At 36.4% G+C, this 21609-nt stretch overlaps 1 protein-coding gene across 2 annotated transcripts in view; it reads left to right on the top strand.

The window, feature by feature from the left end:
* Nucleotides 1–21609, top strand: part of OLA1 (Obg like ATPase 1) — a 139135-nt gene that overhangs the window by 92289 nt on the left and 25237 nt on the right. For both annotated transcript variants that reach the window (XM_029072282.2, XM_001515583.5), the window contains exons 6-7: nucleotides 5026–5106; nucleotides 5364–5461. In XM_029072282.2, coding sequence (XP_028928115.1) covers nucleotides 5026–5106; nucleotides 5364–5461 — 179 coding nt within the window. The remainder of the gene's footprint in view (nucleotides 1–5025; nucleotides 5107–5363; nucleotides 5462–21609) is intronic.

Here is a 21609-nt window from a genome sequence, read left to right as displayed (position 1 = left end):
GTGACTTATGGCAAATTACTTAAACGGTCCTACTTTGAACAAAAAACAGTATAAGTTAAAACTCTCAGCTTGGTGTAACTTGTAAAAATGTGTCTGCAGGGGTTTGGGTACTTTGCTTTGGGCATGATTGTGTGAGTAATCAATAAACAAAATTTATAGAGTATTTACTGTGTGCAGAATACTGTACTAAGTGCATGGGAAAGTACAATACAGTGGAGTTGGCAAACATGATCTCTGCTTTCAAGGAGCTTACAGTCTAGTAGACTGGTCTAGGATGTACTAAAATGAGTTAAGCAAACAAAAATTAAGTGGGGTCTCAATATTTAAAGAGCGCTAAATTAGCACTTGACTATGAGAGTAGTAATTTTTTCCCTTAGAAATTTTAAATTCAGTGGTAATACCACTTTTTTGGTAAACCAAATGTGAAGTCTCATTTTAAAGCAAAACAACAACCTTGCACCTAGGAGTGCATTACAGTGTACATTTTTACTTGCCAGCTAAATGGAACTGCAGTTATCATTGTGTTATATGATTCTTGAGGACAAATATCTTGTCTCATCTTTTTATACATTCCTAAGTGCTTAGTAGGGTGCTCTGCACACAGTAGATGATCAGTAAATGCTGTGTATTTCTTTGTTAGCCTGAGGAATACAGTGTTCTGCGCATAGTAAGCATTCAATAAATACTATTGAATGAGTGTTCTTTCCTCCCCTCCCCCGCCCCCTCATGGTATTTCTGTCCTGAATGGGAGAAACTTGTGACTGAATGACTAGTTATTAGGTGCTGTGAGAGAAGAGGTTAATTCCCTAGCAGAGCAAGAGGTTGGATCAAGAGCATTAAGTAGATCTAGGTCAAGAAGAGCTTGAATAGGAAAGTCATTGTCAGCCACAGCACAAATCCAGGTACTGTTCTGAAAGAAACTACAAGTTTCTCAAGGGCAGCACTTTGATTTCTGAATATTTCCTATAGACCAAGTTCATTGCAGTCTAAATAATATCTAGATTTGTCCTTCATTTGCAATAATTTAATATACTGCCCGAACTTTAGTTTTTTGTACATAACGTCTCCTGGGTCCATCGTTTCCTCTCCCCTCAAACAGCTATCACTTTGGTACAAGATCTGGTCCAATTGCACTTTTATTGCATTAGCCTCCTTACTGGCTTCCCTGCCTTTCAGACCCTCTTCCCTTTTATTTTGTACTACATGCTGCCACAAAGATCATTTTTTGAGAAGCAGCAGGGCCTAGGGATCGAGCACTAGCCTGGGCTTCAGAAGGACCTGAGTTCTAATCCTGACTCCACCACATTACTGCTGTGTGATCTGGGGCAAGTCACTTAACTTCTCAGTTACCTCATCTGTAAAATGGGAATTAAGTCCATGACCTCCATGTGGGAAATGGACTATGTCCAAGCAGATTAGCGTGTATCTGCCTGAGCACTCAGTGCCTGGCACATAATAAGCACTTAACAAATACCATGAAAAAGAGTTGTTCAGCACACATCCATGTTTTGTTAGAAGGTTCATATATAAACTTGAAGATGGATATTACGGAGGATAATCTTCACACTGCTTCTCCAAGGATTCTTTTGGTCTCATCAGAGATATATTACTGGACTTGATGAGCACTGGCCCAACTTAGTCCAACATTATATCAATAAATCAATGGTATTTATTGGTCTCTTACTTTGTGCAGAGCCCTGAACAATTGAGCTTCTGTTTTTATGTCTTTTATGTCTGTTTCCAAGCATAGAAGAGAGAAATACTGAGAACAATAAGGGCAGATCAAACCAGTCCAGCAGAGGAAATGTTATACTTTCTTGTAAATAGTTGTAGTTTTTCCAGGATGCCAGAAACTTGTGAATGCATGAGATTGCTAAATATTGATAAATCTTTATGAATAGTGTTAAAGTATGTAGCAGTAGAATAAAAGTTAAACAGTTTGCAAACCTAAGAGATTCTTTTTCACTGGAGAAATGATGAAAAGATGGGTGTACAGGGCCAAATTTAATTGTTTGACCATGACAGTGACATAAGTATCACCAAAAATTATTCATTGAGCATCTATTTTGTACAGAGCTCTAAACAAGGAGCTTTGAATAATCAGAAAAATTGATCAGACCTGATTCCTGATTTCAAGGAGTTTATAACACAAATGAGGAAAGGGGAGAAAAATCAAAATTCACCTCATCCATAGGAAAACAAACTACTAAAACTAATTATTTCAAAAATAAAATAAAAACTGCATCTTTTAAACTTGGATATAAAAAGAGGAATATTTTGGGAATATGTAAGTTCAACTTAATATGCATATTCTCTGAGGAACTGAATTCCAAAGTTACTAGCTCTTTATTTTAAAAAGAATAAATTAACTATGGTAGGACCGGAAAATAGATGGAGTTGGCACACCCTGTATCTTTATTTGCTGGGGATGTTTCTTCTGCCTATTTAATTGAATATGGATTTTGAAACAGAGCTCATTTTTCTTTTTAAATATCTCCTTTAGGAAAGGACGGTGTTATAGTTATGTAAGGAAAATAGTTCTGATGAACATTTGTGTTTCCAAAGAACTAGCCAGTCCAATGTAGATTTTAACCACTTTCTCTCTGAAGAGGGGATTGATCTGTAGGATGTGCTCTTAGAGTTAAAACTGTTTAGCTAAAAGCCTTCAGCAAACTCATTGTGACACTCCTTGACCATTAAGTCTTTTTTAAGGCTAATTAGATAGGCATCAGGTCAAAGATAAGTATTACAGCGCTTTTTTATACACTCTCAACTGTGAGAGGCAAGTTCAGAAACTTAACCAATTTGCTAATTGGCCCCAAAAGACTTAAGTGTTACTCACTAGAAAATACTACTTTTAGAGAACTCTAATTACAAGTTAATTCTCTTCAATGATTTTATCTGCAATTTGAGTGTCCCTAATTTGTGATATAATATGTTGCTCTGGAGAAAATTATAATGTCATAAAGCTTTTGTGATGGAGTTCTCAAGTATTGCCAAAATTATTTTAAAGTCAAAAGAGATGTAATCAGAAATTCCTTCAGTAGTTATCAGAATTTCTTGAAGACCTAATGGTTTTAAAAAGTGGAATGTGGTAATTTGACATATATCCTAAAAGTATAAAGGGGAACAAATCCCTTAATTGTTTTTGTGGTTTTTTTAAAAAAAAACCAAAACCGAACATCTCACAGGTCCAGACATAGGATGGCACTACTGTTTTCTCCTTTTTGTATAATTTTGTTGCATGTCTCTACATAAGCTGTTCTGGCCACTCATCATAGTAACCAGCTGGGCCATTTCACCTGCTGGAGCCATTAAAGAGGACTCTCTCCCCCTAGATTAATCCCCTCCGACATTAGTTTTTTGCACTGACAACTGGAGCAGGCATTCAGAATTTGCAGGTGGCCAGTGTGACGCACATAATTGCCTACAATTTTAAGCAATGAATAAAAATGGTCTACATTACTTGTCAAAGGTTGTATATGCAGTGCCAAGTGAGATCTATGGGAAGCCTTTTAGGGTTTAAAGAACAGTTAATAGCAAGGCTGCACAGTGCTTTTTTAATCATAATGCATTTGTAATATAGCACTTTGATCTTCTCCTTGTAGGAAATGGTGTTACATTAGCCACTTTTAAACATTTATGAGTGAAATTCAGTTATAGAAGAGTAAAAGTGATTATTCTTAGGCGGAACATGTTACATTTCATTAAAAGTTTTTAGCTTGCCCCTTCCTTGTTAAAATCTGTGGGGAGTCCTTTTCCTGGAGGGTTTCAAATCAGGATCTGAGCATATGGGGCCTTTTCCTTATTTTTTTTCCCCTCAGTAACGATAAGATTTAGAAGGAAGGTGTTCTAAATATTGAGGTAATTACAAAAGTGCATGTTTTATAAAAATAACCAGCCCTTTGCTCAGTAAAATCTCCTGATGAAAAATCAAGGGAATTGATTATTATTCTTGTTAAATATTTAATTGCATATTATGCCCAGTTTTGAGAATGCAGTAAAGAGACCCATAAATTATCAAACAAAAAACAGATGACTCTCAAATGCACTACTTCTGGAAGAGGCAAGGTTGACCTTTCAGACCCAAGAGCCTTTTATTAACACCTGCCTGTAAGGAGAACCTTGCCACACGCAGCTTTCAGATTCAGAACCACAAAACTGATGAGGAAAGGCTTGAAGGGTTCAGTTTGTGTCACTTGCTGTTTGCCGTTTCCATTTCACAGATGATTAATCTTTCTGTGAAGAAAGGCCAGAGAAACAAAGCGCATTGGGCTCTTCCTGCAGTTACTCCTTCTGAATGCACACTAGCTTGCTAACTAAAAGGCCTTTAGATTTCCAGCAGAGAGAGATGTTCTGAAAGTGAATGCAGCTGGTTGGAGGTCACCAGTGCAAGGCTCTTGCCATTGTGTAATGGAGGCTTTGGCAGGTTTCACTTTTTGGGGGGCAGGGAGAAGGTGTTGGCAAAAAATTAATTCAGAATAAAAAGGGTTTTGCCCAGTTGAATTAATTCATTGGAGGGTTGATCATCACTAATAGGCTCACTTTTTTCCTGGTATAGTTTAACAGTATAGAATGAATATATATATCTCTATAGATATGCATTTAAATTTTTCTAATTATATTTCCTCCTTACTAGCATGTTTATTAGTGGGTCTCACCCACTAATGGTGAAATATTATACCCTGTTGAATTTCATCTAAAATGTTCTTACATTGTTATGGATTTTTCTGATTTTTAAGCCTTTTTTTCCCAAAGAATTCCACCTAAAATATTGACTCTTGGCTTCCAAATTGTAGATAAGATCTTATTATTAATGGTCTGTTTTGTTTTTTTATGAACATATAGAATGACAGAGGTTTGAGTTTCCCTAAAATAAAAGTGGAAAAAATTTTATCAATTTTCTAAGTTGAATTTTTGAACTGTATGTAGTTTGGTCCCTGAATGCTTTTTTAAAAAAGTCTTATATCCAGCTGGATATGCTCATCTACTTTAATGGATTCGTTTCTTTTTAATCCTGTATAGGACATAATGTGCAAAATCAAAACCTGGGTGTTAGATGAAAAGAAACCTGTCCGCTTCTATCATGATTGGAATGACAAAGAGGTAGGCTATAAATATTATTCCACATGTGTCTTTGGTTAAAAATAAAGTGCAAATACAAATGAAACTCCCTGAGATTTTATGAGGGATGCTTAAAAACAAGAGTTAGATTACTTTTTCCTAGCAAAGAATAGAATATTCAAACTTAATATTTTCACTTAGAAGTAGTTAATAAGTACTATGAGGAAGTGAACTTGGAAACAGTATTTAACTGTATAACATAAAACTTTTATAAAATAATTCTGTACTCTTCTATTTAGATTGAAGTGTTGAATAAACACTTGTTTCTGACTTCAAAACCAATGATCTACTTGGTTAACCTTTCAGAAAAGGATTACATAAGAAAGAAAAACAAATGGTGAGTTGTTCAGATTTACTGTTGTAAAGCTTCCATATTTCCCAACACCTATCCCACATGTGTATTTATGTTTTTGTATATTTTAACAATTCAATCCCTACCTTAAGTGTAGTCTTGACATTTTTTTTGTAGCTGGGGATCTCTAATGAACACACAGTGTCAGAAACTCAAATATCACATATAAAACTATGCTAATTTTTCAAAGTCAAGGTTATTTTCAGGTGTTAAAGTTTTTGGTGTAGGTTTTTTTTCCCCTCCACATGTCAAAGTCTAAAATAAAAATGCACTTAGGTAAAAGGAATTGGTTTTCAAAATGTTATCTATTGAACTGGTGTTTGTCTTCATGAAACAAGGATTGCCGTCATAATTGTGGGATCAGAAAGACAATTAAAAAGCGAAACATTATAATTTAAAAACTCAAGAAATGGATATATTTTTCCAAGTCCTTAAAAGTCAGGCACAGTCTCTAAACTGAACTGTATCTTTCCCCTCTCTCCCCTCTCTGTCATATTTAGCATATTACTAGAATGGCTAATCACACATTATCTGTCAGGAAAGGTATAAGTGTGCACATACTTACAGACACAAATACATATATGCAGACTATCAAGATTGATTGCTTCATTGGGTGTACAGTATTTTATGCTATTAAGTCATCCGAAGAAATCCAAATATATGAAGTAAAATATCAGAATTCTCCTAAAATACTCCCTCTTTCTCCCTGTACTTCATTAAGTACTTAGATGCACATGGTTTCAATTTTCCATTAAAAATTCTCATTTCCATATGATATCAAAGAGTGAGAAGGCTTTAAACTGAAAAATAAACATTCATAGACTGGAAGCCAAAACAATAATTAATGTCAGATGGTTAACTCCAATAAATCATTAGAATAAATTCTGTGAAATTACTGCAACTAAAACTGCCCTGTTGATAGTACTATAAGACATTTTGTGTTCATGGTAGGAAGCTGGATTTAACCTCTTCGTTGGTACTGTTCTAGAAAGTTTACATTTCATCGTAAGACAACATTTCTCCAACAAAGAATCAGTTTTGTCTCATTTCAAAGTCTTGTAAATATGATGATTAATGTGTGAAGAGTGATTCCTGTTGGGAAGGATTTTTTAAAATTTATTGCTCGACCCCTGTGCAATAAATCTTAGCACCCTAGTTTTAAGCGTGAATGCTGACTTTCTTGAGGCTCAGGGTAACAATACAGACATCAAAGTTTAGGTGAGAAGGGATGAGTCAGTTTCCATGCAGAAAGGACTTCTCACACCTGTTATGGAAGATTACAGGTAGAACTCCCTGGCTCTAATTGTACAATAAATACTACGTCCCAGACCCTAATGGCAGACAGGCTGCTTGAGCGACGCCAGTCTGTGATTTAGCTGTCGCCAGACACCCCATGTTTTTTGTGAGTCTAGTTGGGATGATAATATGGTTACTGCCAATTGAAAGCAAACCTTTGTATAGATTTACAATTTTTAATTTATAAAACTATTGGAGTTATGAAATCAGAAGCCTCCTTAGAGAGAGATTGAATGGAGTTTATGAACAGCTAATGACTGACTTTTTGGGGAAAGATTCTAGATCTTGTGGATGTTACTGTAATTGTAGCTCAAAGATCAAAGACTGGGTAACTGAGTGATGTGCCTGAAGAGAATTTACCACATAGCCATTTTCTGTACAGTTTCTGCCGCCTGCTGTTCCTATTTTCCCTCAAGCTAGCCATTGACTACCCCCTGTGCATCCCTGCTCGTAAAAAATGATTGAGGAAGTATTTGTCATGTATTTATGAGTGGGAAACATTATGTGATAGGGAATGGCATCTACTGGAGCCAGAAAGATTGCGATTTCCTTTTATTCAGCCACTCTTCTGCAGCTTTAAATCCTCTATTTATGCAACATAGTTTTTGCATTAAAGTGCAAAATAAATTTTTACTATAAAGGATACTAACAGTGGTTTTTCGTCATTTGTAGTCATGCAAACAGATGTAAATGATTAGACTGCATTTTACTACTAGATGCCTTTTAATTTGGGTTGGAACTTTTTCTTGCTTTATATTCCAAATCTAAAGGTCTATTTGGATTAGTTGTTAAACTAGGAAAAGTTTTGTTTTTAATGTTTAATTTGTGATGTTACTGTAACAGATTAAGGTTAGTGCAGGAAACAGTCAGCAATAAATATTTTCATAGGTTTTTTATAACTGGAAAAGTATTTTAAGAGGCAGAAAACAGGAGTAGAGTTTTGTGATTGTGGACACAAGAGGAAAACTAAAACTGTCGTTGTTCTTAGTGGGTCACCCTTTCAAGGTTAATGAACATTTTAATTAGTAGTTAAAACACACTTAAGTTCAAGTGGTAACATGTTATTTTTCAGTCCTAAAAAGAAGAAAACACTTTGAAAGATAGAATATTGTGATTTGGAGTAGGTGTATTGACCTTTTGAAAGATGTAAAAACTGGAAGGACTCCAAGCATCTACTCACTGGTTTTAACAATGTTGAATTAGTCATTCAGTTGATTTATGATTAAGTCCTAGCCCCTGAAGAGAAGCTGACATGGCAGCTGTTTTAGTTGCACTTGTGTTATGATCAGATGACAGTAATCATGTTGCTGTATAGAAATTGTGTTTATTACAAAGTATTATTCTTTTTAAAAGCTGGTTAAAATAGTCTGTGGTTTTGTGGACCGGAGGGTCATTCATTTGATAGGATTTGTAAAATTTCACTTCTAAACAGGCCTGGAGTTTACTCATATCTAAGAATAATGTGGTGGTCAGTTCTCTCGTTTGAAACTGCCTCCTGAGCCAAGGTGTCATGCAAGCCCAGGACATTGGAACTGTCAAACCATTGCTTAATTAGGATTTAAATTTCAATCTTTGTACCTTTTGATCCTTTGTTAGGGAGATGCAGTCCATGACATTTCATTAAGAAGTCAGGTGAACTAATTTCAGATGTGTATCCATATAACTGCTATTTTTCGTTGCCAGTTGTCTAAATATTTGCAGCGAAAAGACAAAAGTTGAATTTTATTATTTCAGAAATGTCACCTTATCCAGAAAAATCCATATTTATTAAGATAAACCTGGTAAATACCGGCATAGATGTGTGTTGGGTGGTGGGGAGAGAAGGAAAGGAGCTCCTGTATTTGTTATCTCTAAAGGAGTAATTCCCAAGGTGCTCTTTGTTGATTTATATGGCAGTGCATAACTTTGATTAGTACTCTCCAGGTTAGCAGGTGTGGTGAACTTGGAAATAGATGTCTAAATATTGAAGCCATATTATAAAATATATTGTGGACTCCAGTAGATTCTCAGTTGCATTAAAAAAAAAGTTGTCTTATTTGTTAAGGTTGCTAGGATTTCAATCATCTGATTTTGAACTTGAACCCAAGTAATCCATAGAGGGTGTGAAAATATTAAAATAGATGTTGAGGAGGAAGAGACTGTTTAATGAAACGTATGTTAATATCTCCCCTCCCATATAAGGATCATGGCTGCTCCAATTCAAACAGCTTATTTATGCTTTTGATTTGCCAACTTAAATTTTTTTCTAACTTATATAAAGAAGAGTTTCTTCATTTAGGTTGCAACAAAGTCTTTGAATCTTGGTTATATTGATTTTACTAGAGATATAAGAAACTCAGTGTTTGCAGTGAAAAGAAAAATACATTCTTATTTTTATGTCATTGGAATCTTACCTCTGAGAATCCATCGTATTGATGTTGGTTGTCCCTGAGTTTGTTACACCAGTCCCAGCCATAAATGTGCTAATGGAAAAATTTAGGCTTTAAATGGGCAAATCTCCTGTTGTTAAAGTCTGGCCATAATGTTTTAAAATTATGAATGAAATTTTCCAACAGCTTTTTAAGTAAACTTGTTCTTGCAAGGGTCAGTATTGCCAAATTCTCAAAGAAAAAGATGGAATGAAGATTTTCTTACAGATAACCATACCAATTTTCCTCTCTGGTCGAAGATCCGACCCTTTCTATGTTTTTTAAAATGGTTTTGCAGAGTCACTTAATATGCAGTACCCAAGAGTGCAACCTTAACCTTAAACCTGAAATGGGGGAAACATTCTTTCCCTATCAAAAGACCAGTTGCTGTCTTAATAAAGTGGAAAGGGGAATAAACCAGTTTGAAGTGCACTCACTTGTACCATATTGTGTGTATTTTTGCAGCATTTTGCCTAGATGCTGTTAGTACATTAGGACATTCTTTTGATCATGCAGGCCTGTTTGGATGCAGCATCTTGTGCTAGGAGAAATTGTATGGGTGCATGTTTGTGTAGTGCGGGGCACAAATGAGTACTACAACACAAGTTTTACTTAATTTGGGAAACTGTGTGTTGAATTATTTTCCTTTTGGTTTGTAGAACTGATTGAATTAAGAAAGTGCATGATACCTTTGGATCTGCTTTGAAGAAGTTGCTTAGACAGTTTTCAGATCCTGTTCTCATTGGTTCCCCCCGCTATCAAAGGCAGGACTAAAAATAGCTCATGGATATGGAAAAATCCCTGCTCAGAGTTTTGAGGTGTGGTGAAGGTTAAATAAACATTGAGAATAAACTCAGATGAATGCCACTCATAAAAAGCTTTTAAAAAAAGTTTCAAATTAAAGATCTTTTATCCAGCCCATTTTAAATGTTTCAATTTTTTGAAGACATTTCTAGTTTATACTTGGTATGAGCATGTATCATTGTATTTAAAAGCATCAAAATATGCCCACCATAGTTTAGGATACAGCAGACATAAGGAGTTGAAACATCAGAACAAATGTTATTGAAGAAGCAATCTGTACATTAATAATTTTAATAATTTTGGTATTTGTTAAGCACTTACTATGTGCCAAGCACTGTTCTAAGCATTGGGTAGGTACAAGGTAATTAGGTTGTCCCACGTAGGACTCACAGTCTTAATCCCCATTTTCCAGATGAGGTAACTGAGGCACAGAGAACTAAAATGACTTGCCCAAAGTCACACAGCTGATAGTGGCAGAGCCGGGATTAGAACCCACGACCTCTGACTCCCAAGTCCGTGTTCTTTCCATTGAGCCACGTACAATAGATATCGTTCATTGCAGTGGGAGTGAAAAGGAGGAAGGAGAGGTGAACAACAGGCGGGTCAACATTAAAAATCTTTTCTGTTCAGAAATTACCATTTCACATTACTTTTGCTTGTAACTTATTTTCATTTTCCGCTGCCTGCATTATTTTTCATGAATTGATCAAATTTACCATAAGGCATTAAGGATTTGCTGTTTTAGAAGATCTTGTTTATGGCTGTCAATACTTGGTTTGGCCTAAGGAGTAAACGAAAACACGCAGTTTACCAGAAGACAGGTACAGCAGATTGAAGGGGTTATCATGCTTAGAAGTTGTTTTAGCTTCTGCCTGAAATTTGTTTTATTAGACATGTAGAAAATACTTGACTCTCTGGCTTAAACCTCTGGCACTTACAAACCAGAAAGCCGAAAAGGCCCACCAGTAATCAAAAGATATACTTTGTGGCAAAGTTGGTTTTTCGGCTTAGATGTCACACTGCAACTTCTGAGCAAGCAGTGTGTCTAAGCTTGGTGTGGACTGGGAATGTCTGTTGTTATATTGTACTCTCCAAAGTGCTTAGTATAGTTCTCTGCACACAGTAAGTGCTCAATAAATGCAATTGACTGACATAGCCAAAAGGCGTCTGGCCAGACATACCCCTGCACCCACAGCTTGGGTGGCATGCCTGAGTTGGAGGGGGCAGAAGGAGGAGAGGTAAGAGAAACTTAGGGATCCTCCCCTCAATTGGCTGCATGTGGCTCCACCACTCAGGACACTATAAATCAACAAAGCAGGTGTGCATCCATTTAAGAGGGGGTCTTTACTGCAAGATTCACTACATTAAGCAGGTCTGGACATCCCAAGTTCTGCTCATCATTCAAGCCCCATGCCATGACTTACAGTGAGGGCAGGAAACTTCTTTGCTGAGCCCTGATGACCCCCCCTGCCACAAGAAGGGCGTGGATTATCAACATCATATGTAAACTGAAGCTGGGTAATCAAGAGTTTACTGCCTCTATAGGATCAGTATTCTATGAAATATACAAAGCTAGACTTCTGTTTGACTTTCTTTAAAGAGGGTGAAGTGCTTTCTTGTGGTATGTGGCTATGAAATCCATCCTAGGACACCAAACCAAACCCCAGTTTTATTTTGATGGAATACATTTCAAAATGGCTCTGAAAATTAGCGTGAGTCCACAGGTCCAGAGATGAAAGAAATTAAGCTGGCTGTAATGTAAACCAAAGCAAATCAGAGTAATCCTGAGTCTAATCCTGAACCAAATTTCTTTGCCCCTACTTACTGTGAAGGTTGTGATTAAACTGGATAATGCAAGTTTTAAAAATTTGAATTTACCTTCAAGAGTACTTTCAAATGAGACAACGTTCCCTTTGTATGTGGAATATTGGTAACTATGAGGGGTCTGTTTTCTTCAAAATAAAGTTATCAAATTTCACTAGGACAAAAGTCCAGATGAATATATCCTTGCACCTCAAATTGCCTTGTTCTGGGTTGGACATGGGGTTAGGATCCCTTCTAGAGTAGGTGTAAATGGCCCCTGTGTCTGCCCTTGTAGAAGGCATAAAACTCCCATTTGACTCCAGAAACCCCCTGGATTTACTGTGTTATTTCTTAGGTCAGACTCTAAACTCGTGGTGGGCAGGAAACTTGCCTAACAACTCTGTCATATTGTACTCTCCCAAGCATTTAATAGTGTTCTACCCACAATAAGCGTTCAATAAATGCAATTAATTGATCCCAGTGGATTCACACTGTGGGAGTAAGGCAGAATCAGAATCACCTCTCTGGGATGTAGAGATGGATTGTTAGGCATCTTTTAGAGGGCCCAATTGATTTTTATCCTGTGGTAAATGTGTGAATGATTTATGACATTGTTCGAAACAGATTTTGGTAAAATTCAGTGTGTGGCTTTTAAATATGTTCACATGTTTTAGTGAACATATTGGGCTCTATGTTTAAGCAGCCACCTACAGACAGTTTTTTGTAATATTACTTTAATTACAAACGTTTGTCCATCTCAGGCAAACTCCAAATTAATTGCCTCTTTAAAGACAATTTTTAGTTTCTCTTGTCATCAGCGCCATCAATAGTAGTTACTGAGCACTTACTGTGTGCAGAGCACTGTTCTAAGTGTTTGAGAGTACAGTATAATAGTTGGTTGCCTCGTTCTCTCCCACAACGACCTTACAGTCTATATAGATGCCAGTGATCTTTGCTTCAGAGGTTAGGGATATAGTCAATGTGAGTCTTAACATTTCAGTTGTATGAAGAAAAATTGAGAAAGAATCATGTATGAAAGCTGAACTTAAAAATGATGAAAGAAACTTGTTGGCTCATGTCAGCCTCTTTTTTTTCTGTTTTAAAACTATGGATGTCAACATTTGGAGAAATTCCTCAGTAGTGTTTGTGTTGGGGTTTTTTTTAGTTTCAGTGTCTTCCTAAGGGATCCCTCTTTAAAAAAAAAAAAATCTCCAACACTTACTGCAGTGGTTGATGTGGATAGGCAGATTTAGGATTGGATAGACCCGTATTGCAAAGACTATGTAGTGGCTCTTAATTATATCCTATATCCTCATCGCATAATCGGCTTATGTTTTAGATCAACCTCCAAAATGGGGTGCCTTAAATCTTTTGTTAAAACAGTTGTGAGGTGCCATGTTTTGTTAGGTGTAAGGCAAGGATTGATTGAGCAAGAAGCTGTTAAATGGGCCACCTCATCTCACTTCTTAAATTTTAACCAACAAGCATGTTGTTTTATTAAGCCAGCTTTACTGGACTATGGCATCTGATTTTAAAAGTCCTTATTTTAGGGAATAAATTTTTCAGGATCTCTTAGAATGCACATAACTCTACCTGATTTTCATAGCAATAGTAAATATGACCATGGTATTTTGCAGAGAATGGGAGCAAAGGAAAATCTGATAAGGAATTGGATCCTGAAGTAGATAAAAGGTAACCTCAGTGGAACATTTCAGGATTTTAAATATTTCCTAAATACACACCTGGGTTTCCTACATTATAAGGCTTGTGTACTTGCAAAAACTCATGTTAAAGCAAACTCGTAAAGTAGTGCTCACTATATAATGTTGCATGCAGCCAACATCTATATACAAACAGATTTTCTTCCAACATCACTGTGCATTGAATCCAAACAGATTTGTACCACTGGACCGATTTTTCCTAATAGCCTGACAGTATTCTAGTCAAGAAACATATCTAAAACATGAGTTTTTGGCAGAGAGTAATTATGTGAAAAACAAAGGAACATGTTTTTTCTGATTTCTTGACAGCAGCAAATTCCACCAAATTCCCTCCAAATATTTTATGAGTTTGGAAATTAAAGAATCATACAGCAAAGAAGTATGAGATCAGTTTTTGGCGTAGGCTGTCAAACTGAATGGTAGGCTAGCCTATTTGTGTTGGCACCAACAATTGTAATTTTAAAAGAACAAATGCAAAGTCCAGATAGCTAGTGGTAATCCACTTTTAGTGTCTCTTTGAGATACCTTAATGTCACCATGAGAATTTTCCAAGGACCACATACAGATATGTGAAAGATTGAAATAAAGGGCCAAAATTGACTTCTCAAATGATTTATATATACCTATATGAGTTGTCATATATTCTTAAAAAATTTTTCAAATTCTATTATGCTACACTTGCAGGATTCTCCTATTCTTAATTTTTATCCCCTGCGCTTGTTTATATTATATTGTACTCTCCCAAGTGGTTAGTGCAGTGTTCTCACATAATAAGTGTCTTGTAAATGCAGTTGATTGATTGGCCTGCATTCTTCTTGCCTACACTTAACTAAAATCAACCTGAATCCTCTATTCCAGGAATATCCAGCAGTGAAAGCAGTGGTGCGGGGAGACAAAGGAAAATGGATAGGAGATAATGTAGATTATTTTTATTTATTTAATGGTATTTGTTACATGCTATGTGCCAAGCACTGAACTAAGTGCTGGGACAGCTACAGGCTAATCAGGTTGGACACAAGCTAATCAGGTTGGGCCCAGTCCATGTCCCACATGGGACTCATAGACTTAATCTCCATTTTACAGACCAGTTAACTGAGGCACAGAGAAGTTAAATGACTTACCCAAGGGCACTCAGTGTACAAGTGGTGGAGCTGGGTTTAGAACCCAGGTCCTTCTAACTCCCAGGTCGACACCCAAGAGAACATTCATTCCCTTAGTTGATAAACAACTTGATGACCATTTTGTAGCTCAGAAAATGTAAGACATATAGAAACATACAGGCTTCTTTTCAAACTGAAAAATGTACCTTCTCTTGATCTGAGTTTCCTTATCCGAAAATAGGGTTGATAGAGTACGAGCCCCATGTGAGCTAAGAACTCTGTTACCTTGTAGGGATCCCATTGCTCATCATATAGGAAGCACTTAATAAATTTCATTATTGTTGATAAGCCTAGTGGGGTGCAATTCCACCTCTAACAGTGCTCAATTTGTCGAAACAGCCCGTCAATATAGTAAGTGCTTGCAAAAGCATAATAGAGGTAAAAATACACAATTCCTGCCCATGGAATGTTTACAGTCAAACAGGGAAGATAGGCCTAAAGTAATTAACATGCAAGATGTGCTCAAAAAGTTGAGAGTGTGACAGTCAACCAGCTTGCTAGTATGCTTTTTCTAAAAAGGTGTTACATCTGAGCAATTCACTACTCCCTACCCACATTGTGAAATGGTCAGGTGCACACAAGGATTTTGAGTAAGGAAAAAACCAAATTGATTTTTAATTGTGAAAGAGTGACAGTTGCAAGGAAACACAGAGACTAGTTTTAATTTAAATTTATTTCTTTTTTTTGTGTAGAATCTCCAGGAAGTAATCAGTTTTTTAATCTTGCAGACCACGAATAGAGAACAGATTTAGGACATGATCTAAGACATTAGAGTGGCTCTAAATGACTATCACCTGAAATCTCTATTCCTTAGGTATAAATCTTTCCATTCATAGGGAAAAGGGAAGATGGTAAATAGTCTTACAGAGTTGGTTTTCCAATCCCCTAATTACCACAGGTGATGCTTATATGTGTCTGTATAATTGTCCTAATTTGTACCTGAAGAAGATGCCACTGATACTGAAATTAACATGGCTCTTACCCACAGCCCTGACCACATTGCAGAGATTTTGCTTTATGTGCTACCATGTTTGTTGATTGCAGGGCCTGAGGTGGTTTCTTTTGCCTCCTTGATTCTTGAGGAGCTTTCGTTTGAAAAGAACTGTTGCTTTCTTAATTGTAGTTCAGCCTTCTGACTTACCTTTTGCAGCCTAGTTTTCAGTTGGAGGAAGCATTGTCTGAAATCATGTTTTCCTGTACCCTTGAAATGTTTCCATTGTCTTTCTTGCTTTTGGTATCCTCATTTCAGCTCACTGTCCAGTAGCTGTTTGGTTACCTATGGGAGTACATTCTCCTCATATGTTTCACTCAGCACAACTCAGTTGATGTGAACCTAACTTGAATGGAAGTGGACTGACTTTGTTTCAGGAATAGTCTCAGAACCTTAGTAAATTTTATGGCCCTAGTAGTCCAGAGCACTGGGACTTTATATGGTCTCCAAAGCCTTTCAAAAGGTCTTTAGTGATGTGTAGAAATTTTTGGCTTTGTGGCACATGCCTAGCCCTTGTATGACTTCAGATTTTGGTATCCCACCATATTGCTCATGTTCCTTAACTTGGTTTGCGGGTTGCTTCTGTAAGCCTCATACCTGCTTGAGTTCTGGAAATGTTACAAGGTGTTGTCAGTTCAGTAGGTCTTTGAGAGTAGACTTTTGTCTCTGATACATTTATATCAAACCAATCTAGGTACCTTGGCTTGGATTTTCATCAGAAAAAGCAGTCCTGTAAACATTCTTGAACATTTATATATTGAATTGCATAGAGTGAAATCTGCCCAAGTGGAATACAATGCAGTCTAACCAGATTAATGTGTTCTCTTACCTAAAAAGAGCAGGGGGAAATGTAAAACAAGTACTTTTTAGGTCCTTTAAAAAGTATATTCGACTTTTCCCTTTTTTCTTTTTTTAAACTAAGCTGTCATTTCATATTTCCCCAAGCCTTTTGGTTTCCGATACACATACATTAGATTGCTAGCAGTGCATTAATCCAGCTACTTTTGAACAATTCTCTTTGAGGGGCCCTAGAATCTATAAGTGAGTAAATTAATATTTTTATTCGGCTACTTTATACATGATTATTCAAGCCCCTCTTTTTTACACACAATTATTTTGAACTTTGAGATCTGTATAAAAATGTTACAAATTTCATAGTTGTATGAAGCTCTATAATTTGGTATGTGCTAAGACAATCTTGAAGCTTTATTTAAAAAAGAATACTACTACTCTTGCCCATTTTTCTTTTCAGTAGTCAAAATTTCTCTCTCCCCCTTTAGCCTCCCCAAATTGTTCTGAAATCCTATCCAGATAGACTTTTTGCAGTATTAGACACTTATTTTCAAAACTGCAGCACTAGTCATGCAACGTAGAAAGAGAGCTTCTCTTCTCAGCAGTGTGACTTAGTGGAGAGAGCGCAGGCCTGGGAGTCAGAAAGTCATGGGTTCTAATTCTGGTTCCACCACTTGTCTGATGTGTGACCTTGGGTAAGTCACTTCACTTCCTCTGTGCTTCAGTCACTTAATCTGTAAAATGGGGATTTGAAACTGTGAGCCCCATGTGAGACAAGGACTGTATCCAACCTGATTTGCTTGTATCCACCCCAGTGCTTAGTAGAGTGCCTGGCACATAGTAAGTGCTTAACAAATACTGGAATTATTATTGTCATTATTATTCTGAGTGTTGAGTGATGCACCAAGAAAAAAAATCCATGCAGGTGTGGGCAGTTATAGATTGAGTGGGGAGAGACTAGAGGCAGGGAGTTCTCAGGCTTTTTCATCCATTCATTCGATCAGTCGCATTTTCTAAGAGCTTACTGTGTGCAGAGAACTGTACTAAGCATTTGGGAAAAAACAATACAACAATAAACAGAGACAGCTCCTGCCCACAGTGAGCTCACAGTCTAGAGTGAGGGAAGACAGACATCAATTGCTTAGTTGGCCCCAAGAAATTCAGGAAATTTACAATTATTATTATCATATTATGGTATTTTAAGCACTTACTATGTGCTAAACACTGTACTAAGTGTTGGGATGGATACAAGCAAATTGGGTTGGACACAGTCCCTGTCCCAAGTGGGGCTCACAATTTCAATCCCCATTTTGCAGATGGGATAACTGAGGCACAGAGAAGTTAAGTGATTTGCCTAAGGTCACACAGTGACATGACTAATTACAGTTTTTAAAGGGCGAGGTTGCTAAGAACACTAATTTAAATGGGAAATGAGCGAGTACCTTCTTTCCTTATTTCTGATAGCATAACTACATTTTTTGGTTTGCTTTATAGCTGCTGGAGAATGATAGTCTAAACTCTTAAATATCTCTCTCAAATAGGATTGTAAAGCATTTGAAATGGTACCAGAATCATGGCTACTCAAGGTGCCTAAGAAGCTATAGGTTTCCAACTAAATAGACAAATTCTAATATATTATTTTCCATATTTCACTAGAGCTTACCATGTCATTATGGAATGGCAACAGAATCCCTCAGGATTTCTTTAATAGTAAATGAAAATCCTGGCTGGCAAAAAAAACTGTTTGAGTCTTTCTACTCTGTCTCTTTAAATGTTCAAATTTCATATAGACTTTCATCCTCCAAATAAATCAGAAGGTTTGGGCCATCCTTGATTCTGGGGAAGAGAAACAAAGGAAGAAAAATCAAAATTACTTTATTATTGGCAGTGCAAGAATATGTGTGTTAGCTACTGGAAGAGCTAAGAATAACTGAGTAGTTTTAAAAAGATTTCCTGATGCTATTTCACTTTTTTTTCTGTAAAATATTTAGTAATCATGCATTAGCCATTTTATATCTAGTTATTTCAGTGCCCTATTGATATTGAGGGTTATTGGATTGTTGTATTAGTGGGTCTTGACAAATAATAAATTGTTTGATAGGCTAAGCGATTTCTGACAGAAGATATAAAGTTTTGACAAACATGCATAGCACAGCAAGTGTCCAATTCTAAAGAGCAAAATAAATGCAAACCACCATTATGGGGAACACAAACAGCCTGAAAGCAAGTTATCAGTAAGCAAATAATTGTTGAACTGTTATGAATGGAATAGGATGTTGAAATAGGGCATGATTGGCTGATGTTACATATGTCCTTGATTACCTTCCTTGTGCTTTTATCCTAATAAGTGACATTCTTTGTATTCCCTTGGATGGCTAGACAGTCTGACACTGAAGAAGAATAAATATTGCATGTGGTACACATTAAGCTGTCATCTAAGACAGCATTTATAAAAAGTAACTGGAGAAATTCATAAGAAATTCTGGAGTGCTACAGTTTCCTGGCTCCAGTCATAATTGTCAAAGTTCTTGACACATTCAGGTCTTACAGAAATGATTTAGGTTACAGTTGCTTGGTGTGTGAATAATTACCCTGGATTTGTGTTGTAATATTGCCTTAGGATGTTAGTGCTAGAAACCTAAATGTTATATTTTGTTAAAATTTGGATTTTAACAAACAGTTGTAAAGTTATAACAGTAATTTATCTGCTTAAGGTACACTTGTAGATGGAATTAGTAGGCCCATCTATGGTTAAAAACCCAGAGGTCCCGTCCGTCCCCCCTCCCCCCCCCAGCCCAAATGCTTATTTCATTTTGACATGTTCACGGAATGTATTTCATAAGTAGATTTTTGGTTACCAGAATACTTGACATGTAAACTGTGTCCATGATGCTCTTTTCCTTAGCATTATCTAAAGACTGAAAAATAAATAAGGTTAATAGGACTTGAAAATCCATCAGAGGACATAATGCCTTGCCTTATTTTGCTTCTCTTGTGGTCCTCTAAATGTATTTGCTTCAAGGAGCAAGAGAAATGGGGTTAGTTATGTTTACCATTTTATTAATATGAATAGCTATTCAGTCAGTTTTTTCTTTAAAATAGGAAAGGAGGGTGGGATGAGGAAAAAGATGGATTTTATTCTTGAACCTAAAGAAATAGGTAGAGCATACATTCAGTTGAGTTGAGTATTAGCAATCTTCATCCCTGCCAAGCACAGGATGCCAAGAGAGATTCCCCCCCACCCCCCAATCTGCTTCCATTTACAGTTTTATAACCCGCACAATGCTTCTAGGCAACCTTAGATTAAATAATTAGTTTTAATTATTCTATAATCTAATCAAGAAATATAGCATACTCTATCAGCTGATTAGGAAAAAATGTGATTAAGGGGTACAGTGATTTAGTGTGGCTGCCTTAGATGAGCAAAGCAAATGGTTACTTAGAGTTTTGAAATGCAAACTACTTTTGGACAAAATTGCACAGACTTTTTGCTCAAATTTGTAATCCCAGTTAATGAATAAACCATGAAACAGTCTTAGAAATATTTTCTGGGCAGACGTCTTTACTTTGAAATCTAAAATGCCTCCTTCAGTTGTAACTTTTTTCAAAGTATAACACTGCTCAAATGTAACCTCTAGCTTTTAACTCTCCAGACGACTACAGAGCACAAAATATTTGCCCAACTGGTAAATTGAACTGTAAGTCACTCTGTGGGAAATTGCTTTGCTGTGCTCCAAACACCAGTTACCTTAGTAATTGTACCTGAATTCTTTTGTGGCTAATAGAGCATTGACACCCATTTTGCCAAGATAAATGTGTTCCATTTAAATATTTTTAATTGTAAAATTTGGGAAATAAAATTGCATTTAGTGCAGTAATCTAAATCCGATTAACATCATTTTTAATTGATGGCTTGGGGAAAACCATCCCTTTCTCCTCAGTGCAAAGTGAATCTTCACAGCATTTCACATTCTAAACTGAAGCTCACAACAAGGAGCTTATCAGACCAAATTGTCTCGTCCATCCCCTTCCTCACTCAAAACCTAATGACCCTTTATCATCATGGTTTAGATTGCTGGACACAGATGTGAGAAAATACAAGTAATCTACAGGTAACTACAGTAGCTGCACTGATGTTCTCAGAGAACGGACTGCTGAGAAGATAAAAAGCTTCCCACAGAGTCTGTGACTTTCCAGCAGCAAAGCCCATCATGAGCTCATACATGAAGTTTTATTTGCTGAAGATTCACAATAAGATGCATTAGGACATTCAGCAGGGACTCTTTTTAGATGAGCACAAAAATTCTGAGGTTATTAGTTGATGCACCAGTGCATGGCATCACACTAAAATGAGAAACATCATCTTTTTTCCCTTTTTAAGGACATCAAAGAGGGCTACAGTGCAGCATTAATAATAAACTTATTTTCTTGATCAACTTCAGTAGGTTTCACAGACTTCTTTACACAAAAGATATTCCTGCTGAAGTGCTGTCGCAAAAGTAGTTGGTTATAAATTGGAATCTGAACACTTAAAAGTAATTCCCCAAACCTTAGCACTAAATTACATTTCAAAAGATTTGTTTATGGCCAGGTGTGCTTTTGTTAGCTCCTTAGATTATGATCAAGGAGGTAAAACAGACATCTATTTGTTGGCAATTGTGTAATTTACAAGAAAAAGATATCTGTTATGTAAGGTAATTGCACCTGTAACTTAAATCCTAATGGTTAGTTTTTGACTATTGTTTAGTTTCATAATCTTAAGAAAACTGCAATCCAGAGAAAATGATATTTATTTCTTTTTCAATTAAGCAGTGCTTTATTTCAGGTTGCTTAGCATGGAGGGAGTTTATTAGATTGAAGAGAATCAATGTGAATTAGATTGCCTGAACTTCAGGTGGGTGTTCATTTAAAAAAAAATAAATTGCTGACTATACTTTTCATGGAATTAATTTGTTTTGTTTTTGTGAGGACTAAAGTCATAATTCTTTGCACAGCAAGATCGGTTTGAACCAACCACAAGTCACTTCTGCAATTAGTGCTTTAATAGTTTGGAAGATAAAAATGATTTTCAGCCAACAAAAAAAAGAAGTGATACTTGACAAGTCACTAGATGAGATGGTGATATTTTCATCTGGCTTGCTGTGAAATTTGAACTTAA

The sequence above is a fragment of the Ornithorhynchus anatinus genome, chromosome 9 (assembly GCF_004115215.2).
Source record: "Ornithorhynchus anatinus isolate Pmale09 chromosome 9, mOrnAna1.pri.v4, whole genome shotgun sequence".
NCBI classification, from domain to species: domain Eukaryota; kingdom Metazoa; phylum Chordata; class Mammalia; order Monotremata; family Ornithorhynchidae; genus Ornithorhynchus; species Ornithorhynchus anatinus.
The sequence above is the reverse complement of the archived record's forward strand: the minus strand, read 5'-3'. Positions and strand labels throughout refer to the sequence as shown.